The sequence below is a fragment of the Acanthochromis polyacanthus genome, chromosome 3 (genome assembly GCF_021347895.1).
Source record: "Acanthochromis polyacanthus isolate Apoly-LR-REF ecotype Palm Island chromosome 3, KAUST_Apoly_ChrSc, whole genome shotgun sequence".
Lineage (NCBI taxonomy): Eukaryota > Metazoa > Chordata > Actinopteri > Pomacentridae > Acanthochromis > Acanthochromis polyacanthus.
The window spans coordinates 32,455,963-32,479,184 of record NC_067115.1 but is presented as its reverse complement, the minus strand read 5'-3'; the positions used below and the strand labels follow the sequence as shown (position 1 = coordinate 32,479,184).

At 40.5% G+C, this 23,222-nt stretch overlaps 7 protein-coding genes across 8 annotated transcripts; 4 read left to right on the top strand and 3 right to left on the bottom strand.

Annotated features, from left to right (window-relative positions):
- Positions 1 to 902: 902 nt before the first annotated feature.
- On the top strand, positions 903 to 1,297 carry LOC110945937 (histone H2B 1/2). The gene has a single exon (XM_022187518.2). It carries the CDS (start codon positions 909 to 911, stop codon positions 1,281 to 1,283), a length of 375 nt encoding a protein of 124 aa, XP_022043210.1. The 5' UTR covers positions 903 to 908; the 3' UTR covers positions 1,284 to 1,297.
- A 575-nt stretch (positions 1,298 to 1,872) lies between these two features.
- LOC127533376 (histone H3) lies at positions 1,873 to 2,311 on the top strand. The gene has a single exon (XM_051946249.1). It carries the CDS (start codon positions 1,884 to 1,886, stop codon positions 2,292 to 2,294), a length of 411 nt encoding a protein of 136 aa, XP_051802209.1. The 5' UTR covers positions 1,873 to 1,883; the 3' UTR covers positions 2,295 to 2,311.
- Positions 2,312 to 3,140: 829 nt separating this feature from the next.
- LOC110945935 (histone H1-like) lies at positions 3,141 to 3,743 on the bottom strand. The gene has a single exon (XM_022187515.2). The coding sequence runs from the start codon at positions 3,741 to 3,743 to the stop codon at positions 3,141 to 3,143; it is 603 nt and encodes a 200-aa protein (XP_022043207.2).
- A 3,739-nt stretch (positions 3,744 to 7,482) lies between these two features.
- LOC110972362 (histone H2A-like) lies at positions 7,483 to 8,466 on the bottom strand. The gene has a single exon (XM_022222750.2). It carries the CDS (start codon positions 7,928 to 7,930, stop codon positions 7,544 to 7,546), a length of 387 nt encoding a protein of 128 aa, XP_022078442.1. The 5' UTR covers positions 7,931 to 8,466; the 3' UTR covers positions 7,483 to 7,543.
- A 1,044-nt stretch (positions 8,467 to 9,510) lies between these two features.
- LOC127533379 (histone H2B-like) lies at positions 9,511 to 10,044 on the bottom strand. The gene has a single exon (XM_051946253.1). The coding sequence runs from the start codon at positions 9,932 to 9,934 to the stop codon at positions 9,560 to 9,562; it is 375 nt and encodes a 124-aa protein (XP_051802213.1). The 5' UTR covers positions 9,935 to 10,044; the 3' UTR covers positions 9,511 to 9,559.
- A 5,963-nt stretch (positions 10,045 to 16,007) lies between these two features.
- On the top strand, positions 16,008 to 17,619 carry LOC127533373 (histone H1-like). The gene has a single exon (XM_051946237.1). It carries the CDS (start codon positions 16,342 to 16,344, stop codon positions 17,032 to 17,034), a length of 693 nt encoding a protein of 230 aa, XP_051802197.1. The 5' UTR covers positions 16,008 to 16,341; the 3' UTR covers positions 17,035 to 17,619.
- A 1,038-nt stretch (positions 17,620 to 18,657) lies between these two features.
- Positions 18,658 to 21,353, top strand: LOC127533371 (histone H2B-like). Of its 2 annotated transcripts, XM_051946233.1 has the most exons (2): positions 18,658 to 19,167; positions 19,826 to 21,353. In XM_051946233.1, exons 1-2 carry the CDS (start codon positions 18,797 to 18,799, stop codon positions 20,259 to 20,261), a joined length of 807 nt encoding a protein of 268 aa, XP_051802193.1. In that variant the 5' UTR covers positions 18,658 to 18,796; the 3' UTR covers positions 20,262 to 21,353. The 2 variants fall into 2 exon arrangements, with proteins under 2 accessions (XP_051802193.1, XP_051802194.1); XM_051946234.1 differs by lacking the exon at positions 19,826 to 21,353 and having other exon boundaries at positions 18,667 to 19,187.
- The last annotated feature ends 1,869 nt before the right edge of the window (positions 21,354 to 23,222 follow it).

The following is a 23,222-nucleotide window of genomic DNA, read 5'->3' as shown; positions in this document are numbered from 1 at the left end:
TATAAGTATCTAATTGGTAGTTTGAAATAAAGGAGCTGCTGCTGCTGTGTGTGTGTGTGTGTGTGTGTGTGTGTGTGTGTGTGTGTGTGTGTGTGTGTGTGTGTGCGTGCGTGTGTGTGCGCGCGCGCACGTGGACATGTGAGTGCATGCGCACATATATGAGAACCTGACCTGGCTTTGGTTTATGAGGTTGGAGTATACCCAGTAGAAAAAACTAGACTACACCACTGGTTATGACTGTCATTACTGTGTACACGACTTGCTTTGATTTAGAGTTAGGGGAAGTGCAGTGGGGGCAGGCAATACAATGAAAGTCAGTCTGTCTATGAATGCCAGCGCAAGAGCTTTATTGTGATGAGCAGGAGCTTTATTGTGCACTGGCAGGCTCCGAAGCCCCGCCCACCAATGAAACGGAATATGGAGTCGTATTTTCATTTTTGGGGTGAAAACGAAAAAACGAACCGTTTCCTGTTTTTTTTTGTTTTTTTTTTGTTCAAAAAGAAAAAACGAAAAAAACGGCTTGATTTTTTGTTTCTGCTTGTGTCTTTTATAGCCAGGAAACAAACGGATAAAACGTACCTTGTCCCTGAACAGGATACAGTGTGATTTTTTTTCTGCTTTGTTCAATTCAAACTTGAGCAATTAATCAGCTGCATATTTCATTGGGTGGATCTATAAACACAGAAACCGACTGAAAGAATATTATCTAACAGCATTGTCGTGGCTGATTTACAGTCCAACCCAAACGCTCCAGCTTTGTGTAGTTCCCATGGTAACCAGACTCCAATCAGATCAGCAGATCAGCCAATAACATACGGGGGGCTGCGCAGTCCTATTTCCATGCCGTCTGTATAAGAAGCGTCGCTCTCTGCATTCTGCTTCATTCGTTACTACAGCGATAGAGAAAGATGCCAGAACCAGCAAAGTCTGCCCCGAAGAAGGGCTCCAAGAAAGCGGTGACCAAGAGCGCCGGAAAGAGCGGTAAGAAGAGGAGAAAGACTAGGAAGGAGAGTTACGCTATCTACGTGTACAAGGTACTGAAGCAAGTCCATCCCGACACCGGCATCTCGTCCAAGGCTATGGGCATCATGAACTCGTTCGTCAGCGACATCTTCGAGCGTATCGCCGGTGAGGCCTCCCGCCTTGCTCACTACAACAAGCGCTCCACCATCACCTCCAGGGAGATCCAGACGGCCGTCAGGCTGCTGCTGCCCGGTGAGCTGGCCAAGCACGCCGTGTCCGAGGGCACCAAGGCCGTCACCAAGTACACCAGCTCCAAGTAAGCAAGTTGATCGTCAGTTACATCAAAACGGCTCTTTTAAGAGCCACCCATTTTATCTGCAGAGCTTCAGATCCACTTTCAGCTGTGTTGAAACTGATCTGTAGGATCAAACTTGAAATTCCTCATTCTATTAAGATGAAGCATTTTGCCGATGAAAAAGTCACAATAAGCACACGGATAAACTTGATATTTGATGACACACCATGCTGTAAAACTCAGCCAAACATTAGATACTTAAATCTGAATATCAGTGTCATTTCCAATATTAACATAATACAAGCTTTCTTTAGTGTGTTAAAATGTCTATAAGAAACTGGAGTTAGATGTTTGAACTAATAAAAACACTGAAACTATTAATCATGAAATAAAACGAGGGGAGTTTAAATCAGAATTTACTAAACATGGCGGCTGCTGTGGAGGAGGAGTTTATTTGTAACGTCACATTCATTTCATCCAATACGCGGTCTGATGTCCCACGCCCCAAACCGTTCTGAACCAATCACAGCTGCCGGTGCTCCGCCGCTCTCCATATAAGCTCGCTGTTGCCGCTCAGTCTCCACTTGTATTTTGCTGTTAGAGCAGTGAAGACAGAGAAGTCACAATGGCGAGAACCAAGCAGACAGCCCGCAAATCCACCGGAGGAAAAGCCCCAAGGAAGCAGCTGGCCACCAAGGCTGCCCGAAAGAGTGCCCCGGCCACCGGTGGCGTTAAGAAGCCTCACCGTTACAGGCCCGGTACTGTGGCTCTGAGAGAGATCCGTCGCTACCAGAAATCCACAGAGCTGCTCATCCGCAAGCTGCCCTTCCAGCGCCTGGTCAGAGAGATCGCTCAGGACTTCAAGACCGATCTGCGCTTCCAGAGCTCCGCTGTCATGGCTCTGCAGGAGGCCAGCGAGGCTTACCTGGTCGGCCTCTTCGAGGACACCAACCTGTGCGCCATCCACGCTAAGAGGGTCACCATCATGCCCAAAGACATACAGCTGGCCCGCCGCATCCGTGGAGAGAGAGCTTAGATCCACCACATCATTTTTACACCCAATACAACGGCTCTTTTAAGAGCCACACATATTCATGAAGAGCGTTTAACCAGATGATGGCATATTAATCATTTATTTAGTTTCAAATAATTGTGGAAAGCTATCTGAGCAGCTGAGTACTAAACTTCACATTCATGGTGGTTCAGGTGTTTTAACTTTATCAATAATATTTGAACAGTTACTTTGAAAGAACTCAGTTTCATGGGGACAAATATGCACTGACACTCAATAAAATTCATCAATCCACAAAATACAAGATACAATACATTTGAAAATGAACCAACCTAAGCTAGGACTAACAGTTCAAAACTAATTGCATGTTTACATTAAGATGGTGCTATTGAAAAGATACATTTTCTGATTTATTTCTGGTAATTTATGTTTTTCTCTAGATATATATTTGTTCATTTACTGTCATTTTTTTAACTGTTAAACTAATTTTTGACTAAACTCATAATGAATGAGCATATGTGAAACAACACATATCTTCCCAGATATAGTATATAGTATATATAGCATATAGTAGAAAAATGTAATATTGTAATAATTGATGAACTTGTGCTATTTTTATATGAAAAGTTGTCAGGAAAGTGAAATTCTGAACATTTCTCCTGAGAAAAAAAAGTATTTTGAGCATGCAAGATTTCTATCTTTTGCATTGTGTTAGAGCTGAATTTAGTGTTGTCATGTTGCTGAGCATTAAAATGAATGGAGTGATGTTGAGTGTTGATGTAGTGATGAGTGAGGCAGCAGCTCTTTAGTGGAGGCTGTGTGCCTCTGAAAAGAGCCTTTTGGTGATGAGTGAGTGGAGGTGAAGCAGCTTCACTTCTTGACAGCTTTCTTAGCTTTGGGCTTCTTGGCTGCACTTTTCTTTGCTGCGGGCTTCTTGGCTGCAGCTTTGGGCTTCTTGGCTGCAGGCTTCTTGGGGCTCTTCTTTGGTGTCTTCTTGACAGCTTTCTTGGGCGCTGCCTTCTTCAGGGATTTCTTGACCGATGTCTTCTTAGCTGCTGCCTTCTTGGCCGTCACAGGTTTCTTAGCTTTAGCTACAGTGGGTTTCTTGGCTTTGACGGGAGCCTTCTTCTTGCTGACCTTCTTGACCAGTTTGGAGGCTTTGGGCTCCTTCTTGGAGAGCCTGAAGGAGCCGGAGGCTCCGGTGCCCTTAGGCTGGCTCGGAACCCCCTTAGTCACCAGCTTGGTGATGGCGGTGTTGATGCGTTTGTTTGCCTTGGTCATGTCGATATTTTTGGACCCCAGAACCTTCTTGATCGTAGCTAGTGAGATCCCCTTCCGCTCCTTAGACTTAGCCACAGCAACTACGATGAGCTTCGGGAGGCTGAGTCCGTCCTTCTTGGGCCTGGCAGCCTTCTTCTTCGGGGCTTTAGCCGGAGCTTTAGCCGGTGCAGCTGCTGGAGCTTCTTCTGCCATGATTCTGCATCTCTGTTTATCTCAAAGTGTCCGAGCTGAACGCAGGAGAACACCATGAGAACCGTAAAGAGGCAACACACCACACAGGGCTGCTGCCGGCTCAAAAACGCGGCGAGATTTGTGTTTTCTCTGACATGTTTTGACACAAAATATGCACAAAATCATCCTTTTCACATTCCACGTTCGTTTCCACGACAACAACACACGTGTCCCTCCACACTCGGCTCACGTTCGGCTTCCAGCTCTTTGTCTCTCGCTTTCAGGAGGCTTCCAAGCTGTCGGACACACGGTGATTGAGTGCGGCTCGCCGACACTTTTCTGCACATTTGTGCTCCTAAAACGACTAAAAGCTCTTCGTCTGAGGTGGAACATTTGTGTTCCGGTTAGCAGAGACATGTGAGGACACAGTGGAAGTGAAACGGCGGCGCTGCGCTGTTTTGTTGGCCTGGAAGCGGAGAGTTGCGGCCGCCGGTAAACACATGGACGCTGCTGGTGCTTGGGGCGGCTACTGGTGTCTGGATGATCCATTAGAAAAGACTCCGTCTGAACTAAATGTTGGATTATCGAAGCACCAAAACTTCAGCGCTTTAATAAATTTCTGATTTAACTAATATTACACTTGATCTCCTAATATTTAGGATTTTTAAACATTATTGTCCTCGTATCTGGTATTCAGATTCATACAAGCCTTTGTAAATGTGTGTACATGTCACAGGCCAAATTAGAATCCAGGCAGATTTTAAATGCGCCTAGGCGAAATCAAAATCCTGCCATGGTTGTTGTACAGATTTCAATCTTGATATATCAATAGCCTGTACATTAGAAAGAATAACCCTAGCCCTAACCCTAACCCTCTAACAGGATTTTGGTAGACAGTATATGAACCCCCCCCCCCCCCCCCCCAAGAAACTACTTTGACAACATAATTTTTTCCCTGTTTATTTTGCCAAGTGTTGAGGACAAAAGTTGACATTACTTCTAAAGTAATTATTTACCTTGTTTCTAAAACCAAATTTCAAGGTACGTAATGTTAGGGAAAACAAATAATTACATTAACACAGCATATCACATTCAAAACCCTTCAAATTTCAATCTAGCCTAGGCGAAATCAAAATTCAAAATCCGCTTAGGCGGATTTAAAATCTGCCTGGCTTCTAATTTACCCTGTAGCATACTTATATATTATGATAAAATGTAGAAATGTAGAATTCCTCTTATGGTTGCATGTTTACATGAGTTAAAATCGAAGAGTTCATTTGCAAAAACAGATAACTCCGTTTTATTAATTTTCAGAAAACTCATTTGTTATTGTTTACTTTAGATAATAATAATAATAATAATAATAATAATAACACTGGACTCCTCACCAGTGCCGCACACACCTGTAAGAGACAAAGCAAGGCCGAGGGAGGAGAGAGCCCTGCTCACAGCCTAAGCTGTGGCTGTAACAATTAATGGACATAACATTTCAGGGCTGTGTTTTAAAAGAATATCTGAGTTTCAGAAAATAATTTTATAGATAATATATAACTAATAGATATAAAGAGACTTAAACAAAAAGGACAAAAATCACACTTCTGTGATAAATTTTTCATATTCAAATTAGATTTTTTTTCTCAGCAGTTAAAGTTGCTCTGCACCAATCTAATTAAGTCCACACCAGACCATGAATCAGGCAGAATCTAGAATGTATCAGAATGTATGAATTCACTGAAGCTTATTAACTCACCTGGTGTTTTTTGTTTAGCTGTTATTTGGCTTAAGTTTCACAAGTTGAAAGTAACAAGAGAGGTCTGAAGACTTACAATACTTTGCCTATCTAACACCACAAAGAAAGACAATCCAATTGAATTCTGACAACTGCTAAAAAATATTCAATAATCAAGCCAACAATTTACAACTGAGGGTAACACACACACACATATATGTATATGTATATGTATATGTGTATATATATATGTATATATATATATGTGTGTGTGTGTGTCCTTCTGCCTCTTCTATATATTAAAATAAGAACTGAAATGAAATTAGTGTGGAACTAATTTAAGTTGAACCCAAAAGAAAACACATAAAATTTAGTTTTGATGGTGGTTCACCTTTTGAGAAAATAGATTTTTTTAAAAAAATCTTGGACTTTGGGGATGAAGGTTTGTTTTGAGGTGTGGTCCAGAACTCATCAGTCTAATACATTAACCATTTAATTGGTACCAATCTAAATCCAGAAGGAGGAAGCCGGATGAGGTTCATTTTTAAATGTGTGTTTGTTTGTCCCCATATTTTCTGACAGAATTTGAAAGATGGTACATATTTATTGTCAGAGCTAAACAACATTGTGGCACTAGAAATTGTGTTTTTAATTTAACTAGAACAAAAGTCACATCACATTTGTGTTGATCCTTTGGTGACTTTTTTCTTGTATTTTGTGGATACATGAGGTTTGTTGTGTCTAAGTACATATTTGTCCTCATGAATTTTAATTATTTCAAAGTAGAATCTGTGTATCACAGTGCCTTAAGGTGCATCATGGTTTGTAGAGACTCATCACTACACTTTATACGTTCGAGTTGAATGGCCCTCTTCGACGACGCGCCATCTTATGCACTGGTACACATTTATTTATAAAGCAGTCCTAGGTCTGCTTCCGCATTATTTATGTGACGACATGTCCAAAACCAACAGCAATTTCTGTTAGCGTTAAAATGATTTACACTCATTAAACATGCCAAAGGTTCATTCTGAATTTGAGACTGTGTTAAATATTCTGCACCTTCTGCTTGGAACTCACTGCAGAAGACACTGAATCTGAAGGAACTCATCACCTTTGGAACTTATAAAAACCGTATGAAAGATCTTGCAGCAACGACTTTTCACACCTGTTTTAATGTAAATTCTTAATCCTGTGCTTTTGTGCATTTTATTTATTTTGTTCACTGAGATGGTGTTGTCTGTTTTTAATTGTTGCAATTTTAATGTTTCTCAGGCTGCTGTCGGCCAGGTCAGTGTATCTCAACAGGACAACCTGGCTAAATAAAGGCTAAACTTTTTTTTTTTTTTTAAAGAATAGAAACAAATAATAAAGTTGATTAAATGTAAAATGCTGAAGGAAGCCTAATTAATTATATGTTAGTATTAGAATATTTCCTCCATAATCGGAACCAGACAGATGCTCAGTGTGAGTTTGTGTGTGGCTCTGAAAAGAGACGTTAGTTTTATTTGATCCTTGACTTGGTTTTACCGCTGCTAACAGACAGAGCTGCGGACGTAAAAGAGGACAGTCCGTGGCAGTTTCAGTGGGCGGAGACAAACTGACCGAATCAACATGAAATGTTTCTTTCTACATTTACAGTGTAGATGATGGAACATAACATGAAAATATTTCACTATTTTAAATGTAAAATGCAAGCGCTTCAATATGCAAACATAAGTCACCATCTATACTAAAACAGTGTGCGCTTCACAGAAACTTTTTGAGAGAGTAGGTCATACTAGTAGTAAGAACAGATTTGATCAAGTCAGATATATGGATGTAGAAGATCACAGAAACGTCCATCTCAAGCTCCTCTCTTTGAATACATCAAAAGGAGCGCCACCTAAGGCGGGAAACCTCAACAAACATACAGTACAAGACAGAATACATTCCTTCGCCAACACAACCACCGTTGCACAACTGACCTTCTTGAACATGGAGAAGCAAAATAATCTCAGGTTTCAATTTGAGTATTGGTGTTTCGATGCTCATTGAGAGTTCGTGTGTGGCTCTGAAAAGAGCCGTTGGTTTGTTGTAGGATGTGGACAGTTTATTTGGACTTAGCGGGCTTCTCGGTCTTTTTGGGCAGCAGCACAGCCTGGATGTTGGGCAGCACGCCGCCCTGAGCGATGGTGACTCCACCCAGCAGCTTGTTGAGCTCCTCGTCGTTGCGGACGGCCAGCTGCAGGTGACGGGGGATGATGCGGGTCTTCTTGTTGTCGCGAGCAGCGTTTCCAGCCAGCTCCAGGATCTCAGCGGTCAGGTACTCCAGCACAGCCGCCAGGTAGACGGGGGCACCGGCACCCACACGCTCCGCATAGTTACCCTTCCTCAATAATCTGTGGACACGACCAACCGGGAACTGGAGTCCTGCCCGGGAGGAGCGGGTCTTTGCCTTGGCTCTGGCTTTGCCGGCACCTTTTCCACGTCCAGACATGTTTCACTATCACACTTTCTCACTGAAAACAGAAACTAGAATCACGGTAAAGAGACAGGCAGCAAGTTATATAGAGCAACAGGCTGCTCTCTGATTGGTCAGAGGGAGCTTAGCGTGTGGTCGTCCAATCAGAGGAGAGTAATTCTAACGCCAAGAGCCGCTTCATTAAGACCCAGGGGCCGTTTATACGAGGACCATCCTAACAGAAAACGCAAAAGTGGCGTCTTGTCATTTCACGTTTAGACGAGTGGTTTTGAAGGAAATCTGCGTATATACGGTGACTCTATAGTGTGTGGAATTCGATTGGATATGCATGCCAGGCAGCTGGGTGGCGCTGTGATAAAACTCCGCCATGACTACGCGCATGCTTACTATCTCCCTTTTCGGATCTCCGCCGCGGTAAATGTTCATGAATGGAATCTGTACAGATTCTGTACGTTTGTTGGTACGACTCCTGTAGTGTACATAGAGCTGCCAGAGTTGCTTGAAGGTAGGAAGGATGGAAATAATCACACATCTTTGTTTACGTCCTTGTACCGGCCGGCAAACCAAAGCACGTATGTGACGTAATCGCGTGCGCGACGTGCTCAGATCTCGGCAAAGTTTTGCGTTTTGCTGTTTAGACGGAAACGTAACGGCGGAGCGTTTTCTACTTTTCCACTCTGGAGGCCGGTTTCATATTTTTGCGTTTTCAAGCCCCCAAAACGCCGTCCTCGTATAAACGGTAGGGTGTTTTGTTGAAATATTTTGCCGTTTTCACCTGCAAGCGTCCTCCTGTAAACGGCCCCTCAGTTAAAAAAAAAAAACTGTTTAACTGCAGTTTAATGAAACATGGTTTTAGTTTACTTCACATAGAATCTCTGCTGGAAAAGAGCACAAATATATGTAGTAGATTAAGCCATAGTTAAATTTAAACTCAAGTTTAATCCTGTACACAAAGTGTTTATTCATTGAAATTCTTTATAATGTACAATATACATAAGGACAAATATTTGTCTCAAGTCAGTGCATGAGAGTATATTTTGCAAATCCTGCAGCAGAGCAGCAGCAATAAATCAAGTAAAATATAAAAGCAGTTGTTTTCAGCTCCTCAATGAACACGTTTAAAACCATTAAACATCTATTAGCATAGTCTATTTGGAATCATTACAGATTTTACACACACACACACACATACATATATATACACATATAAGATCATTTAAACTAATATTAATTACACTGTGACTGTTCAGTATTTCAGCATTCATAAGTGAGAGTGGAGTGTTCACTGATCAATAAAGACATCACTATTTCTCCCTTTATCACAGAACATAATTCTAGTTAAACTGTAACATCTGTTATTGTTTGGGCCATGAATCAAAAATCATTACATTTATACAGTCTTCAAATTCAGTTTAACTGTATATTTCAAATTGTATATGGGGGATTTGGTTCTCCAGCATCTACATGTATGCAAGTATACTTAAGACTCCCAACAATGGCACATTTATGTATTAATTTTATGGATGAATAATTATTACACCCATTTATATTATGCTACCATTATTACGTTGGACGTTGAGCTCTCATAGCGAATATGTGTGGCTCTTAAAAGAGCCGTTGTGTTGTAAATGATAATCAGTTTGATTACTTGGAGCTGGTGTACTTGGTGACGGCCTTGGTGCCCTCGGACACGGCGTGCTTAGCCAGCTCACCGGGCAGCAGCAGCCTGACGGCCGTCTGGATCTCCCTGGAGGTGATGGTGGAGCGCTTGTTGTAGTGAGCAAGGCGGGAGGCCTCGCCGGCGATACGCTCGAAGATGTCGCTGACGAACGAGTTCATGATGCCCATAGCCTTGGACGAGATGCCGGTGTCGGGATGGACCTGCTTCAGTACCTTGTACACGTAGATAGCATAGCTCTCCTTCCTCTTGCTCCTCCTCTTCTTGCCGCCCTTTCCGGCGCTCTTGGTCACCGCTTTCTTAGAGCCCTTCTTCGGGGCAGACTTCGCTGGTTCCGGCATCTTTCTCTATCACTGTAGTAACGACTGAAGCGGAATGTAGAGAGCGGCTCTTCTTATACAGGCCGCATGGAAATACGACTGCGCAGCCCCCCGTCTGTCATTGGCTGATCTGCTCAGCTGCTTCAAGATTGGTTTCCATACAGACGACAGAAAAAGCTGGAGACCTGTGACAGTTTCAACGTAGAACTTCAGATTTCTGGGTATATACTAGATATAAACATGTACTGAATATCATAAAACTCTCGATCCTTTTAATGTTAGACGGCCAAGACGCTGGCAAAGGTACAGTGAGAGGCAAAGAGGAAATATGTTTGCTTCTGTGACTTTTTTAGTGCTGGTAAGGTATCTGTTTTGTATAAAGCTATGACAGAGGCAAGTAACAGTATTTTATAAATGAAGTGCTGGTTGTCTTGCTACAGTCCAAGAGAAGTCTCTCATACCAGAGGACACGATTCTGAAAGTCACCGATGACCAATGTGTAGAAATGATTGAGGATGTCTTTCCAGAACTTGCAGTCAAAGAAATCTGTTTTGTCATCTCCACTGATGATGGTAGGGTATTAAATGATTTCTATGTTTGCAGAGAAAAATTATGGGTTTTATATCTTAAATCAAAGACAGCTTTCTGCAGAATGTCTACATGTGTGCTAGTGGAAAACAACAATATTAATAAATACAGCATTTTTTCCTCATTAACTCAGCATGGTTTGTATTTCAGAAGTCCCATTGGCTGAATCCTACAGGAACTCTTGTGACCACTCAGACAAGACAGAATATGTGACTCTTGGTAAGTAATGTAATATGAGGAGATGTTCAAGTTTCGTCTTATCCACTATTGTATCTGATCTTAGCCTATATAAGCATTACTGTAACTTGTGTTCTTCAGATCTCTCTGTTCTGCAACAATGTGGTGAAGTACTTTCTTCTCCAGGTCTGACAGATGCTGTATCTGTCTCAAGATGTCTTAGTAGTGACACAAATGATTCAGGATTTAATAAGAGACCATCTTTGGACAGTAACCATGCCAGAAATGTAATTAGAACCTGAATGATTCCTGTAAAACAAATGCCCTTTGAAAATAAGAATTCTCAAAGTACTAAATATAAAAATGTACAATGTTAGATGTATTTTTTTTTACGTTCATAATTGATTATTTTAGACTGTGGAGCAAATTCTGACCTCAAAGCCAACAGGAATGACAGTGATTAAAGAGTATGAGGAAACTGGGAGTTTGAACAATACCACGAGGTGAATAATGATGAACATCATTGTAGGACACGTGTGAAAATGAAGGGCAAGAAGACTGAATAAGACTTGACTTTATAATTTAAAAAAACACAACAATTCTTAGGAATGATGTTTTTCCTTTTACCAGAGTCATGTTCGCAACGCAACGAAGCAGTTCCATGCTCTGGCGATTGTGTCACGGTTTCCAACTTTCTTACTCAGGCAAGGGATATGTAAGTTTGCACTGCAGTCCATCTGTATAATGACAGCTGCTGATTCCTTAGTTTCTGTGTATAAGCACTAAAAGCATCATAAATGTGCATAACATTGTGTTTTTTTTCTTCTTTTTCCTAGGAACACTTTTATGACAGTCAGAGCAGTAAAGGTTTTCTTTTGTGACGTGTAAAGACTGTGCAACATCAGTCCAGAACAGCCTCTCCATCCTTGAAGAAAGTGGTGCTTGAAGGAGGTCCCACATCCTCAAGAGCCACCGTAGTTTCCACAGGTGACCAGCAAACGGAAGATGACTGTATGGAAGTCATATCTCATCTCCACCACACAACAGACCGTGAGGATGAGAGAAATCTTCCAGTACTGTCAGCAAATTCTGCACGATCCACAGCACTCAGCTGATGCACTGCAAATGTTTCCTCACTTCTTGGATGCTAAAGGACTGGTAGGTATTAAAAATCAATTTTAAAAAGTTGCATTAAAATTAGGGCTGTCAAAATTAACGGATTAATCCGTCATCATAATTATTCTGATTAAAAATTTTAACGCAATTAATGCATCCGCAGCACAGAATAACTCAAAATCCCCGAAACGTCTCTGGCAACGTGTTCCAGGTAATTTGTCCAAGTAGACTTGAAATCTGTTTGCATAAAGGTTTATTATTTAATGTTTAACATAAATAATGTTCACGTCTCTCACAAACATTTGTTTTAAGTCTCACAATTCCTCTCTTATTTTGAAAAATTATCATAAAACAAATACAAGGTATAACTGAATCTAGAGATTCACAAAATGCTAAATTTAAAAATAACTAGTGTCGTTTACCTATATTTGGTACGTTAGCACAGATTACAGAAGATGGCTTAAGTATGCATACCGTTCTTTGTTGTTGTTTTTTTTTTTTTTGCATATGGATGTGATTTCCAATTTTATGTTTTATCAGAAAATTGTATTATCTGATTTATCTGAATAGGATCCATGTGATATTCTCTTTCCTTGTTTCTATGTACTTCAAGAGGAATAAATTCTTCAATTTACCTCATGTTACACAATGTCGCACTAGACAGACAGTGCTGTTATGCTTTTATTGTTTTGACAACTAAATCTAATGCAGTCTGTATGTTACCGTTTTATGCAACTTAAGCTGCACTGTTATAACCTTGAAGGTGGTTTTATACAATCACCAGTTTTAAACAGCAGGACGCCTCTGTGAGAACAGTGAGGAAGCGCTACCTAACTTCTGAAGTGGCTGAAAATTTTATTCAGATCTTACGGAGCACTCCTGCCGAAATTTTACCAGCACCCTGCGATTTTTTCACCGACAATTTGAACAATAAAATAAGGTCAATACTAGACTCAGTGGCTCCACTTTTTATCAAAACAATTAAAACAAGACCCAAACCTCCGTGGAGAACTGAGGATATTAAAAAACTTAAAAGTGCTGAAAGGAGATGGAGGAAATCAAAGTTGACTGTTCACTATGAAATACTACGTCAACACCTCAAAATTTACAATAACACAGTCAAACAAGCAAGAATCTCCCACTTTCAAAACCTAATCCATGACCATAAAAATAATCCTAAAGTTTTATTCTCCACAATTGATGTTTTAATAAACAAAAACTTTAAAAGATCCTCCAAGACACCGGATAACACCCTTTGTGAGGATTTTGCAGACCACTTCAGAAGAAAAATCAATGACATAAGATCCAGTCTTTTATCCCAACAGCTTTTAACACCTGGATCACTGCTTGTACCTGAGGAAACCCTGGAGAGTTTTACCCTGGTTGATGCGAAGACACTTGGTCGAGTTTTCTCCCAGGTAAAGCCCACAACCTGCCTTTTAGACCCAATTCCCACACCGTTTTTTAAAACACTCTATGGATCCTTTGAGGAACAGCTACTGTATTTGGTCAATTGCTCTCTTCAGACAGGTGTCTTCCCCACCTCCTTTAAAACGGCGGTGGTGAAGCCCCTTCTGAAGAAGAGTGATCTAGACCCCAATGTTTTAAATAACTACCGGCCTGTATCCAACCTACCATTTTTAAGTAAAATTTTAGAAAAACTTGTTCTTAATCAAATGAATGAAATTTTTAAACTCGAAACATATTTTAGAGATTCATCAGTCTGGCTTTAGGAGGAACCACAGTACAGAGACAGTACTTTTAAAGATTTTAAACGACATCAGGCACCGTAAAGTCCTCCGTGATAACATCCAGGGAATCAGTAAACCTGCTATCCGCCGTCTGGCTAACCGCGGTGGAGTTAAGCGTATCTCTGGTCTGATCTACAAAGAGACCCGTGGTGTGTTGAAGGTTTTCCTGGAGAACATCATCCGTGATGCCGTCACCTACACCACGCCAAGAGGAAGACGCACTCTGTACGGCTTCGGAGGTTAAAGTCAGCGTTCATGCAGCAAAACCAAGGTCCTTTTCAGGACCACACATCTCCTCTACAGAGCAGCATCTTGCTAGTCCTCTGACTCAATATTGATAAAGTACATTATCAGAACTGAAACTGTTTCAAAACCACATATCTGAAATATTCTTAAATTTATATCAAATCAAATCAATTTGATTTGATTTAAATTTATATGCAAGTGGGTATCATGCTGCTACTGAACAAAGTAGTTAGATCTTTTCTCTTTAGTCAGCTTTCTTCAGTATATTGTGTGTGTTCTGCTCATATCTGTTCCCATTTTGTTTCTTATACATGAGAACATTAAATCTGGTGACAGAAAAACTGATGAGGGTACAAAAAGATCAGGGCGTGTAAAGCCAACTGTAGGAAGAAAGCAGAGGACCAACCACAGAATAACAAAGCGAAAGACACCTGGATCGGACTTCAGGGCAAAGACAGAGTGACTCTGAACCTGGGGACAGAGACTAACCAACATGCTCCAAAATATTACTTCATACGAGTTTTCATTAAATCTGCGTTTCTTTTTTATTATGCTGGAATTGATCAGCTATAAATACATGAGTAATTTTGATTGATTACACAATGTTTAATGTAAAGTTATTGGTGGAAGTGTGATTTTTAAGATGCCATATCTACATTTATCTACTTATTTATATTTACCTAAATCCATCTACAGAGCAGTAGCCTGCTGGTTCATTGTATTAATAGTCCCTTACTGAGGTAAAAATGCTCTGATATTGAGTGTTTTGGTATCAGAGGAGAAAACAAGAATATCAAAGAAATACAGAGTGAAAGTGACACAGCAGTCAGTAGGAGAGAAAAGTAAAAAAATGCTGACACTGAATGCTAACAGGCTTATCAACATCACTACCAAATTAAATATTTTATCACTTAAAAATCCTGCCTGACTGCGACCAGTCCTTTTTAAAACAAATGCCGCGACACTTTTATTAAATGCAGGACTGACTACTGTAATGATCTCTGGTCTGATCTCCCTAAAAAGACCATAATTCTTCTCCAACGACTTCAAAAATCGGCAGCATGAGTTCAAAGAACAGGAGAGCTCATGTTTAAAGTCTCTGATCTTGTTGTCTATTTTAGAATTGTTTTTGGATCATTTAATTGGCAAATAAAGCTTTAAATAGTCTTTGTCTTTATCTGACTTGCCTTTTTTAAACTCAGAAACCCTGTAGAACCTTCAGGTCATCTGGTTTTTAATTAAACTTGAAGTCAGAAGAAAAACCTGCAATGAAGCCGCATTTTGTTCTTCCATTTGTGGAACAGCAGTGGAGTGTCGATGTTTCAAAAGCAAATTCAAGAATCAAAATTGATAGCCAGATTTTTCATTGATTTGATAGATTCTATGTTACTTACTCTTCTTAGAATTATTTTTTATTGATGTCTTTTTTTTCATATAACGTGTCTTATCATGAAGCAAATATATTCACTTAAGGAATTAATTTTCTGTTTTGAAAGAATAATTATTTTAGTGACAGCTGCATGTTGCTGTCTTTACTAAAGTCATTGATTTCTTAATTATACACCAATAACAGGCTGATTTTAGATGATTCGGGATGAAAAATACATAAAAATCCTGTCATCCTCCAAAAATTTTCACATTATATTTCATGAGGAGCTGAGCTTCCAGTGTAGTTCCAGTCTGGATTTAAATCACTTATTTGCAATTAAAATGTGGATATTTTTATACTTTTAGCTTCTTCAAAGTAAATCTGTACTGATCGGGATGAATAGGAAATCAGTGTAATTGTAAACTGACAGGAATATTCAGTATCAGTAATTCTCAATAAGATATGAATAAATGTATGAAAAACGTTAATGCAACAAAAATATTTTCTAATTCATGTATTTAAACATACAAAGGACACCATAAGACTATTCCTATTATTATCATAACATGTACACACATTTTGAAAGATTGAACATGGATCTGAATACTGGATATTAGGACAATAAAGTTTAAAAATCTAAATATTAGTAGAGCAGATGTAATGTTAGTTAAATCAGAGATTTATTAAAGCGTTGAAGTTTTGGTGCTTCGATAATCCAACATTTAGTTCAGGCGGAGTCTTTTCTAACGGCTCATCCAGACACCAGCAGCCGTCCAGAGCACCGGCAGCGTCCGTGTGTTTACCGGCGGCCGAAACTCTCCCCTTCCAGGCCAACAAAACAGCGCAGCGCCGCCGTTTTTCTTCCACTGTGTCCCAACATGTCTCTGCTAACCGGAACATCTATGTTCCACCTCAAACGAAGAGCTTTTAGTCATTTTAGGAGCACAAATGTGCAGAAAAGTGTCGGCGAGCCGCACTCGGTCACCGTGTGTCTGACAGCTTGGAAGCCTCCTGGAAGCGAGAGACAAAGAGCTGGAAGCCGAACATGAGCCGAGTGTGGAGGGACACGTATGACGTCGTCGTGGCACCGACCGTGGAGTGTGAAAAGGTTGATTTTGTGCATATTTTGTGTCCAAAACGTGTCAGAAAAAACACAAATGTAGCGGCGGCAGGCCAGCGCGATGTGTTGCCTCTTTACGGTTCTCATGGTGTCTATAACCCCCGCCTCCTGCGTTCAGCTCGGATATTTTGAGACAAACAGACGCAGAAACATGGCAGAAGAAGCTCCAGCAGCTGCACCGGCTAAAGCTCCGGCTAAAGCCCCGAAGAAGAAGGCTTCCAGGCCCAAGCAGGATGGACCAAGCCTCCCGAAGCTCATCGTCGCCGCTGTGGCCGAGTCTAAAGAGCGGAAGGGGATCTCTCTGGCTGCAATCAAGAAGGTTCTGGGGTCCAAAAATATGGATGTGGCCAAGGCAAACAAACGCATCAACACCGCTATCACCAAGCTGGTGACTAAGGGGGTTCTGAGCCAGACTAAGGGCACCGGAGCCTCTGGCTCCTTCAAGCTCGCCAAGAAGGAGCCCAAAGTCTCCAAACCGGTCAAGAAGGTCAGCAAGAAGAAGGCTCCTGTCAAAGCCAAGAAACCCACTCCAGCTAAAGCTAAGAAACCTGTGGCGGCCAAGAAGGCACCAGCTAAGAAGACATCGGTCAAGAGATCCCCGAAGAAGGCAGCACCCAAGAAAGCTGTCAAAAAGGCACCGAAAAAGAGCCCCAAGAAGCCTGCAGCAAAGAAGCCCAAACCTGCAGCCAAGAAGCCTGCAGCAAAGAAAAGTGCAGCCAAGAAGCCCAAAGCTAAGAAAGCTGTCAAGAAGTGAAGCTGCTTCATCTCCACTCACTCATCACCAAAGGCTCTTTTCAGAGCCACCACAGCCTCCACTAAAGAGCTGCTGCCTCATTACATCAACACTCATCACTGCTCTCATTTTAATGGAAACACTAAGTTCAGCTCAAAACTTCAACACTAAAATAGTAGATTTGCATCGGCCTGTTAAAAAACAACTGGCTGTTGATATTGTACTGGATAGATTCCACTTGTTCATAAAAATTAACTAAAATGTAATCAGTTTGGAGCTGAGAATGGGAAGTATAAATATTTTGAGATCAGTTTACTACCATTTTCAATATAACTATTTTATAGTTTAAGCATAATTTGTTATTCCATGATGTTGTGTAAATTGCTTATGCCTTAGATAATGTTCACCCTTTTTAAAGGAGCAGGACTGAGGAGGCACTATTTACTGGTAGTTAATATTCTTTGTTAAAAAGAACAGACTAAAATATGAATGTTAAATTTGACATGTTTTCAATAGCCATAATACTGTACTGTAAACACATAGTTGAACTCAAAAGAAAATTGTCTACTTGCACTACTACTAATAAACAATTAGTTCAAACTGACAGTTCAAATTTAATTGTTCAGATTAGTATTTGTTTAATGCTGAACTGCGGACATAATGTGAGAAGACAGTCGGTGGCAGCTTCCCTGTGCTGAGCACAAACTGAAAAACATAAGTGACCAGAACTGACAGATTCGTGTATTGAAATTAGTATCCAACAGATCTGCTTGAGTTTATTTTCATCACGTTATTGTTCTGTGTTACATTAGTGATGCAAATAACACCTGATTGTTCCAATAGGGTGGCCTGGAGAAGAAGGTACTTCACCACATTGTTGCAGAACAGAGAGATCTGAAGAACACAAGTTACAGTAATGCTTATATAGGCTAAGATCAGATACAATAGTGGATAAGACGAAACTTGAACATCTCCTCATATTACATTACTTACCAAGAGTCACATATTCTGTCTTGTCTGAGTGGTCACAAGAGTTCCTGTAGGATTCAGCCAATGGGACTTCTGAAATACAAACCATGCTGAGTTAATGAGGAAAAAATGCTGTATTTATTAATATTGTTGTTTTCCACTAGCACACATGTAGACATTCTGCAGAAAGCTGTCTTTGATTTAAGATATAAAACCCATAATTTTTCTCTGCAAACATAGAAATCATTTAATACCCTACCATCATCAGTGGAGATGACAAAACAGATTTCTTTGACTGCAAGTTCTGGAAAGACATCCTCAATCATTTCTACACATTGGTCATCGGTGACTTTCAGAATCGTGTCCTCTGGTATGAGAGACTTCTCTTGGACTGTAGCAAGACAACCAGCACTTCATTTATAAAATACTGTTACTTGCCTCTGTCATAGCTTTATACAAAACAGATACCTTACCAGCACTAAAAAAGTCACAGAAGCAAACATATTTCCTCTTTGCCTCTCACTGTACCTTTGCCAGCGTCTTGGCCGTCTAACATTAAAAGGATCGAGAGTTTTATGATATTCAATCAGTACATGTTTATATCTAGTATATACCCAGAAATCTGAAGTTCTACGTTGAAACTGTCACAGGTCTCCAGCTTTTTCTGTCGTCTGTATGGAAACCAATCTTGAAGCAGCTGAGCAGATCAGCCAATGACAGACGGGGGGCTGCGCAGTCGTATTTCCATGCGGCCTGTATAAGAAGAGCCGCTCTCTACATTCCGCTTCAGTCGTTACTACAGTGATAGAGAAAGATGCCGGAACCAGCGAAGTCTGCCCCGAAGAAGGGCTCTAAGAAAGCGGTGACCAAGAGCGCCGGAAAGGGCGGCAAGAAGAGGAGGAGCAAGAGGAAGGAGAGCTATGCTATCTACGTGTACAAGGTACTGAAGCAGGTCCATCCCGACACCGGCATCTCGTCCAAGGCTATGGGCATCATGAACTCGTTCGTCAGCGACATCTTCGAGCGTATCGCCGGCGAGGCCTCCCGCCTTGCTCACTACAACAAGCGCTCCACCATCACCTCCAGGGAGATCCAGACGGCCGTCAGGCTGCTGCTGCCCGGTGAGCTGGCCAAGCACGCCGTGTCCGAGGGCACCAAGGCCGTCACCAAGTACACCAGCTCCAAGTAATCAAACTGATTATCATTTACAACACAACGGCTCTTTTAAGAGCCACACATATTCGCTATGAGAGCTCAACGTCCAACGTAATAATGGTAGCATAATATAAATTGGTGTAATAAATATTCATCCATAAAATTAATACATAAATGTGCATTGTTGGGAGTCTTAAGTATACTTGCATACATGTAGATGCTGGAGAACCAAATCCCCCATATACAATTTGAAATATACAGTTAAACTGAATTTGAAGACTGTATAAATGTAATGATTTTTGATTCATGGCCCAAACAATAACAGATGTTACAGTTTAACTAGAATTATGTTCTGTGATAAAGGGAGAAATAGTGATGTCTTTATTGATCAGTGAACACTCCACTCTCACTTATGAATGCTGAAATACTGAACAGTCACAGTGTAATTAATATTAGTTTAAATCACCTCTACATATATATGTGTGTGTGTGTGAATTTTAGTTGCAAGTTAGATGTTCACTTCCACTTCTAGAAACTGATAACACACTATCAGTGCCATGTCAGTAGAGCATCTGCAGACTGTGGATGGCAGTCTTTGTCGAGAGTATTTGTGCATGTCATTTTTTTTCATCACTGTGTTGGCTTTTATCCCCATTATTTATCTTGAATGAATTTTGTTGTTTGAAAGGTATGGCAAGAGGTTCGCTTTCTGGACTAATGAAGCCAGAAGCCTGCTCCAAGGAACCCTGAAGCCCTTTTACAGAGTGCCAAGGCGAGGTGCTGTCACTGAGGAAGTTCCACTCCATATGCAGGCTGTCACTGAGCGCACTGCAAAGGAAGCAAGACTGGTGGACTTCATTATCCAGTCAAAGGGAGCTGAGCAGCATTTGGTGGTACTTGGAAAATGTTCCTGTTTTCTCATCATTGCAGACGGACTCAGAAAAGATTCACTTAGGGCCTTTTTTAGTAATATCAGTGGACAGAACATTTTTTGGCTGTGTTTTGAAAGAATTCCTGAGTTCCAGAAATTCATTGTTTCTGTATTTTGGGTTGCCCTCAGGATGTACTTGGTGGCAAATGTTCTACCTAGATTCTTGTTGCCAGATGCCTGTCTACCTGGATAGCGAGGAAAAACAGGACAAGCTTTTTGGGTTCCTAAAGGCTGTACTGCACAGAACACCAACACAGCTAAGCTTCACAGATGAAGTGCAGTTCATCTGTGGTGTTCTCTTTCCAGAGGTAGGCTTTGCCATGTAATACAATTATATACTGACAGTCAATAGAAACTTTGAGGTAGAAATGTACGCAGAATTCTACTTGTAGGGGGGTTGTAATTATTCATTGTGGATTTACTGATGATCTAGTGTCCTGGTAGTTGAGATAATGATGAGTTGTCATTTTGTCATGATTCATTGCACATGGGTTGGTCACTTTGCAAAAGTGAACCAAATACACACCAAGCAATACTCAGTGAGTATCTGCACAATTTGAGAATGGGTTTTGAAGGCCTATATAAAGGCCCAAAAAAGGCCACCATTTTTAGTCCAGTGAACAGCATCATGCCGCGTCTATCACATGAACAACGTCTCCGGGCACTGGGTATGGTGGAGGCCGGTTTGAGCTACAGTGATGTAGCCAGGCGTATGGGCTGTTCCCAACCCACAATCAGAAGCCTGGTCCAAAGCATGCGCCGACGGATTGCTGCCTGCATCGAAGCAAATGGAGGCCATACTCGGTATTGACTGTTGTGACTTTGTGTTTGGCAGGTGCCGTTTTCTTTTGTGAAATTCTTTATTTTGAAATCATTCTTGAAACTTTACATTTTTGTTTCTGTATGCCAATATGCTAAACAAATGATTCATATGAAGAAAAATACAGTTTCGGGCTTCAAAATAAAAATTATGTTGAAAAACATGGTCTCAAAGTTTTTAATGACTGTCAGTGTACATGTTTCTGCTCCTGCACTTTTATAGGCTCAATAAATATCCAACCTTTTATGGCATCATTTGTGTATTTGCCTGTCTAACAAGGCTTGCTCTGCTGTAAAATGGTATATGTCAATTATATTGCTTAAAAATGAACCGTTTTCTTTTGGTCGGCCATCATATATGGCCTGTCTATGCAGGACAATCTGTCCCTGCAGGAGGCTGAGCAGGTCTTTTTCAGTGGTCCTGCTTACCATCAAAGGTAAGAGTGAAGGATGTTTTTTTTTTTTTAAATTTACACAATACACTAAAATGTTATTGTTTTTTAACTGTTTATTAATACAAGTAGTTGCCACCTTCGTTAAAGTGTACCAATGTCTGTGAATGTATCCTCTTTAAGTGTTACCAGTATTTCTGTCAAGCCTGCAGTGATAATGTTGTCTGACTACTATTTCAGTGAAGTGGAGGAATTCTCTCAAAGGATCAAAAAAGACCGGAAGAAAGAAGGCAGACTGTTCAGTTGGTACGTGCTGCTCATTTCAAAGGAGGTGTATTGGTTTGAAATGTTAAAAATACAATATATTTTATTAAATAAGTGAAATATGTCCAGTTTATCAGATAAATCAGTGCTATATCTACTTATGCTAATAAATGTCTGCCTATGTGTCTCTGTCAGGAGGAAGTGAGATCAGACGTTTTGCAGCGGGAGTCATAGACTTAATTTTGTGTGTGTGCGTGCAGCTTTTATTTTTATGTCATATTATCGTGTAAAATAAATATATATCTGTCTTAAGAGTTGCTCTTGTGTTTTGTCTCTTTCCTGTTAGATCTACACTCCGCAAAGGCCATTACAGATGATTTCATTAATATTTTATCTTAATAAAAATAATATTTTGATAACTTGTGACATTGTAATAAGTACTACTTGAGTGAATTAAACATTTAATATCATAGGTAGAACATGAAGTAGTACTTTGTGTGGAATACTTGGTGTGGTCCAGAAAGAGCAGCCTCTGTAGAAAAAAATACAGGGGTTAAAATGAACAAGGAATTTTCCTTGAATAAGCCTTCTGTGTTGTAAGTATAGAGGGATTTGTTGTTTACAAACAAGAGAGGATGCGCGCGCATCACTGCTGCAGAAAGGCGGACCCTTTAAATTGTCAAGTCGGCTGTCAACACAGTTTTCAGCTGCATTCGCGGTCGTTAGCGGTTTTAATTTTAGCTAGCGATGTTGTCAGCATACTACAACAGTTTATCGCCAAGTGATAAAGTAAGTTATTCAACTAAATTGACATTAGTAAGCGGTATACGCCTTACCGACCCATATGCGTTGCAAGCTGCTGCCTGGATAAATGACAAAAAAAAATGGCCCAAACTTCAGTGGCTAGACATCCATTCTTACCTGTACGAGACTCCGAGTCTCTATTCCCGGGGAAGCCTGAAATCCTACCAAACACTGGATGCATACAGCTATGTAATGGACAGCCATGTGCAGGATATTTTATTACATGACTACAACCTAGAAAACTTTGTGGCTCTGAAAACAGAGGTGCTACCAAGTCAAAGACAAGGAAAGAGGACAGAGATGTACAAGGTGTGGGTGATTGTAAACAAAAAGAACAACAGCATTCTAACCGCGAACTGCACCTGCATGGCGGGGTAGGTAATACTGAATACTCTGATAACAATACAGATATTATCTGCTAACTTTTATCACTTTGAGAGCAGAGGTGGTTAGTTGCTACTAGTAAATTGTTATATACTTGAGTTAATTGTTGAGGAAAATACTCAGAGTTGCTTTACCATACAGTGCTTTTTACATCTAGTCAATAATATTACACTAAAGTGTTTGTACTCTTACTTAAAAATGTTTTACTGTGAATAAATATGTTGTGGCTAAAGCTAAATTTTACAGATTACAAGAACAAGAACTTCATGCAGCACTGTTACTTGTTGCTCTACATGAATGTAAATCTAATTATAGCACTACATGTGTCCTACAGTTGGCTCCATCATCCATCATGCCACATCTGGACATGTGAAAGTTGAACTCAGTCCTTATTATTTCCTGATTTTTATCCTGGTTGTTCTTTTGTATTTCCTGTCTTGCTTCCTTCTCTGCTTCATTTGTATCCAGCTGCTGGAAAATCTAATTTTCCC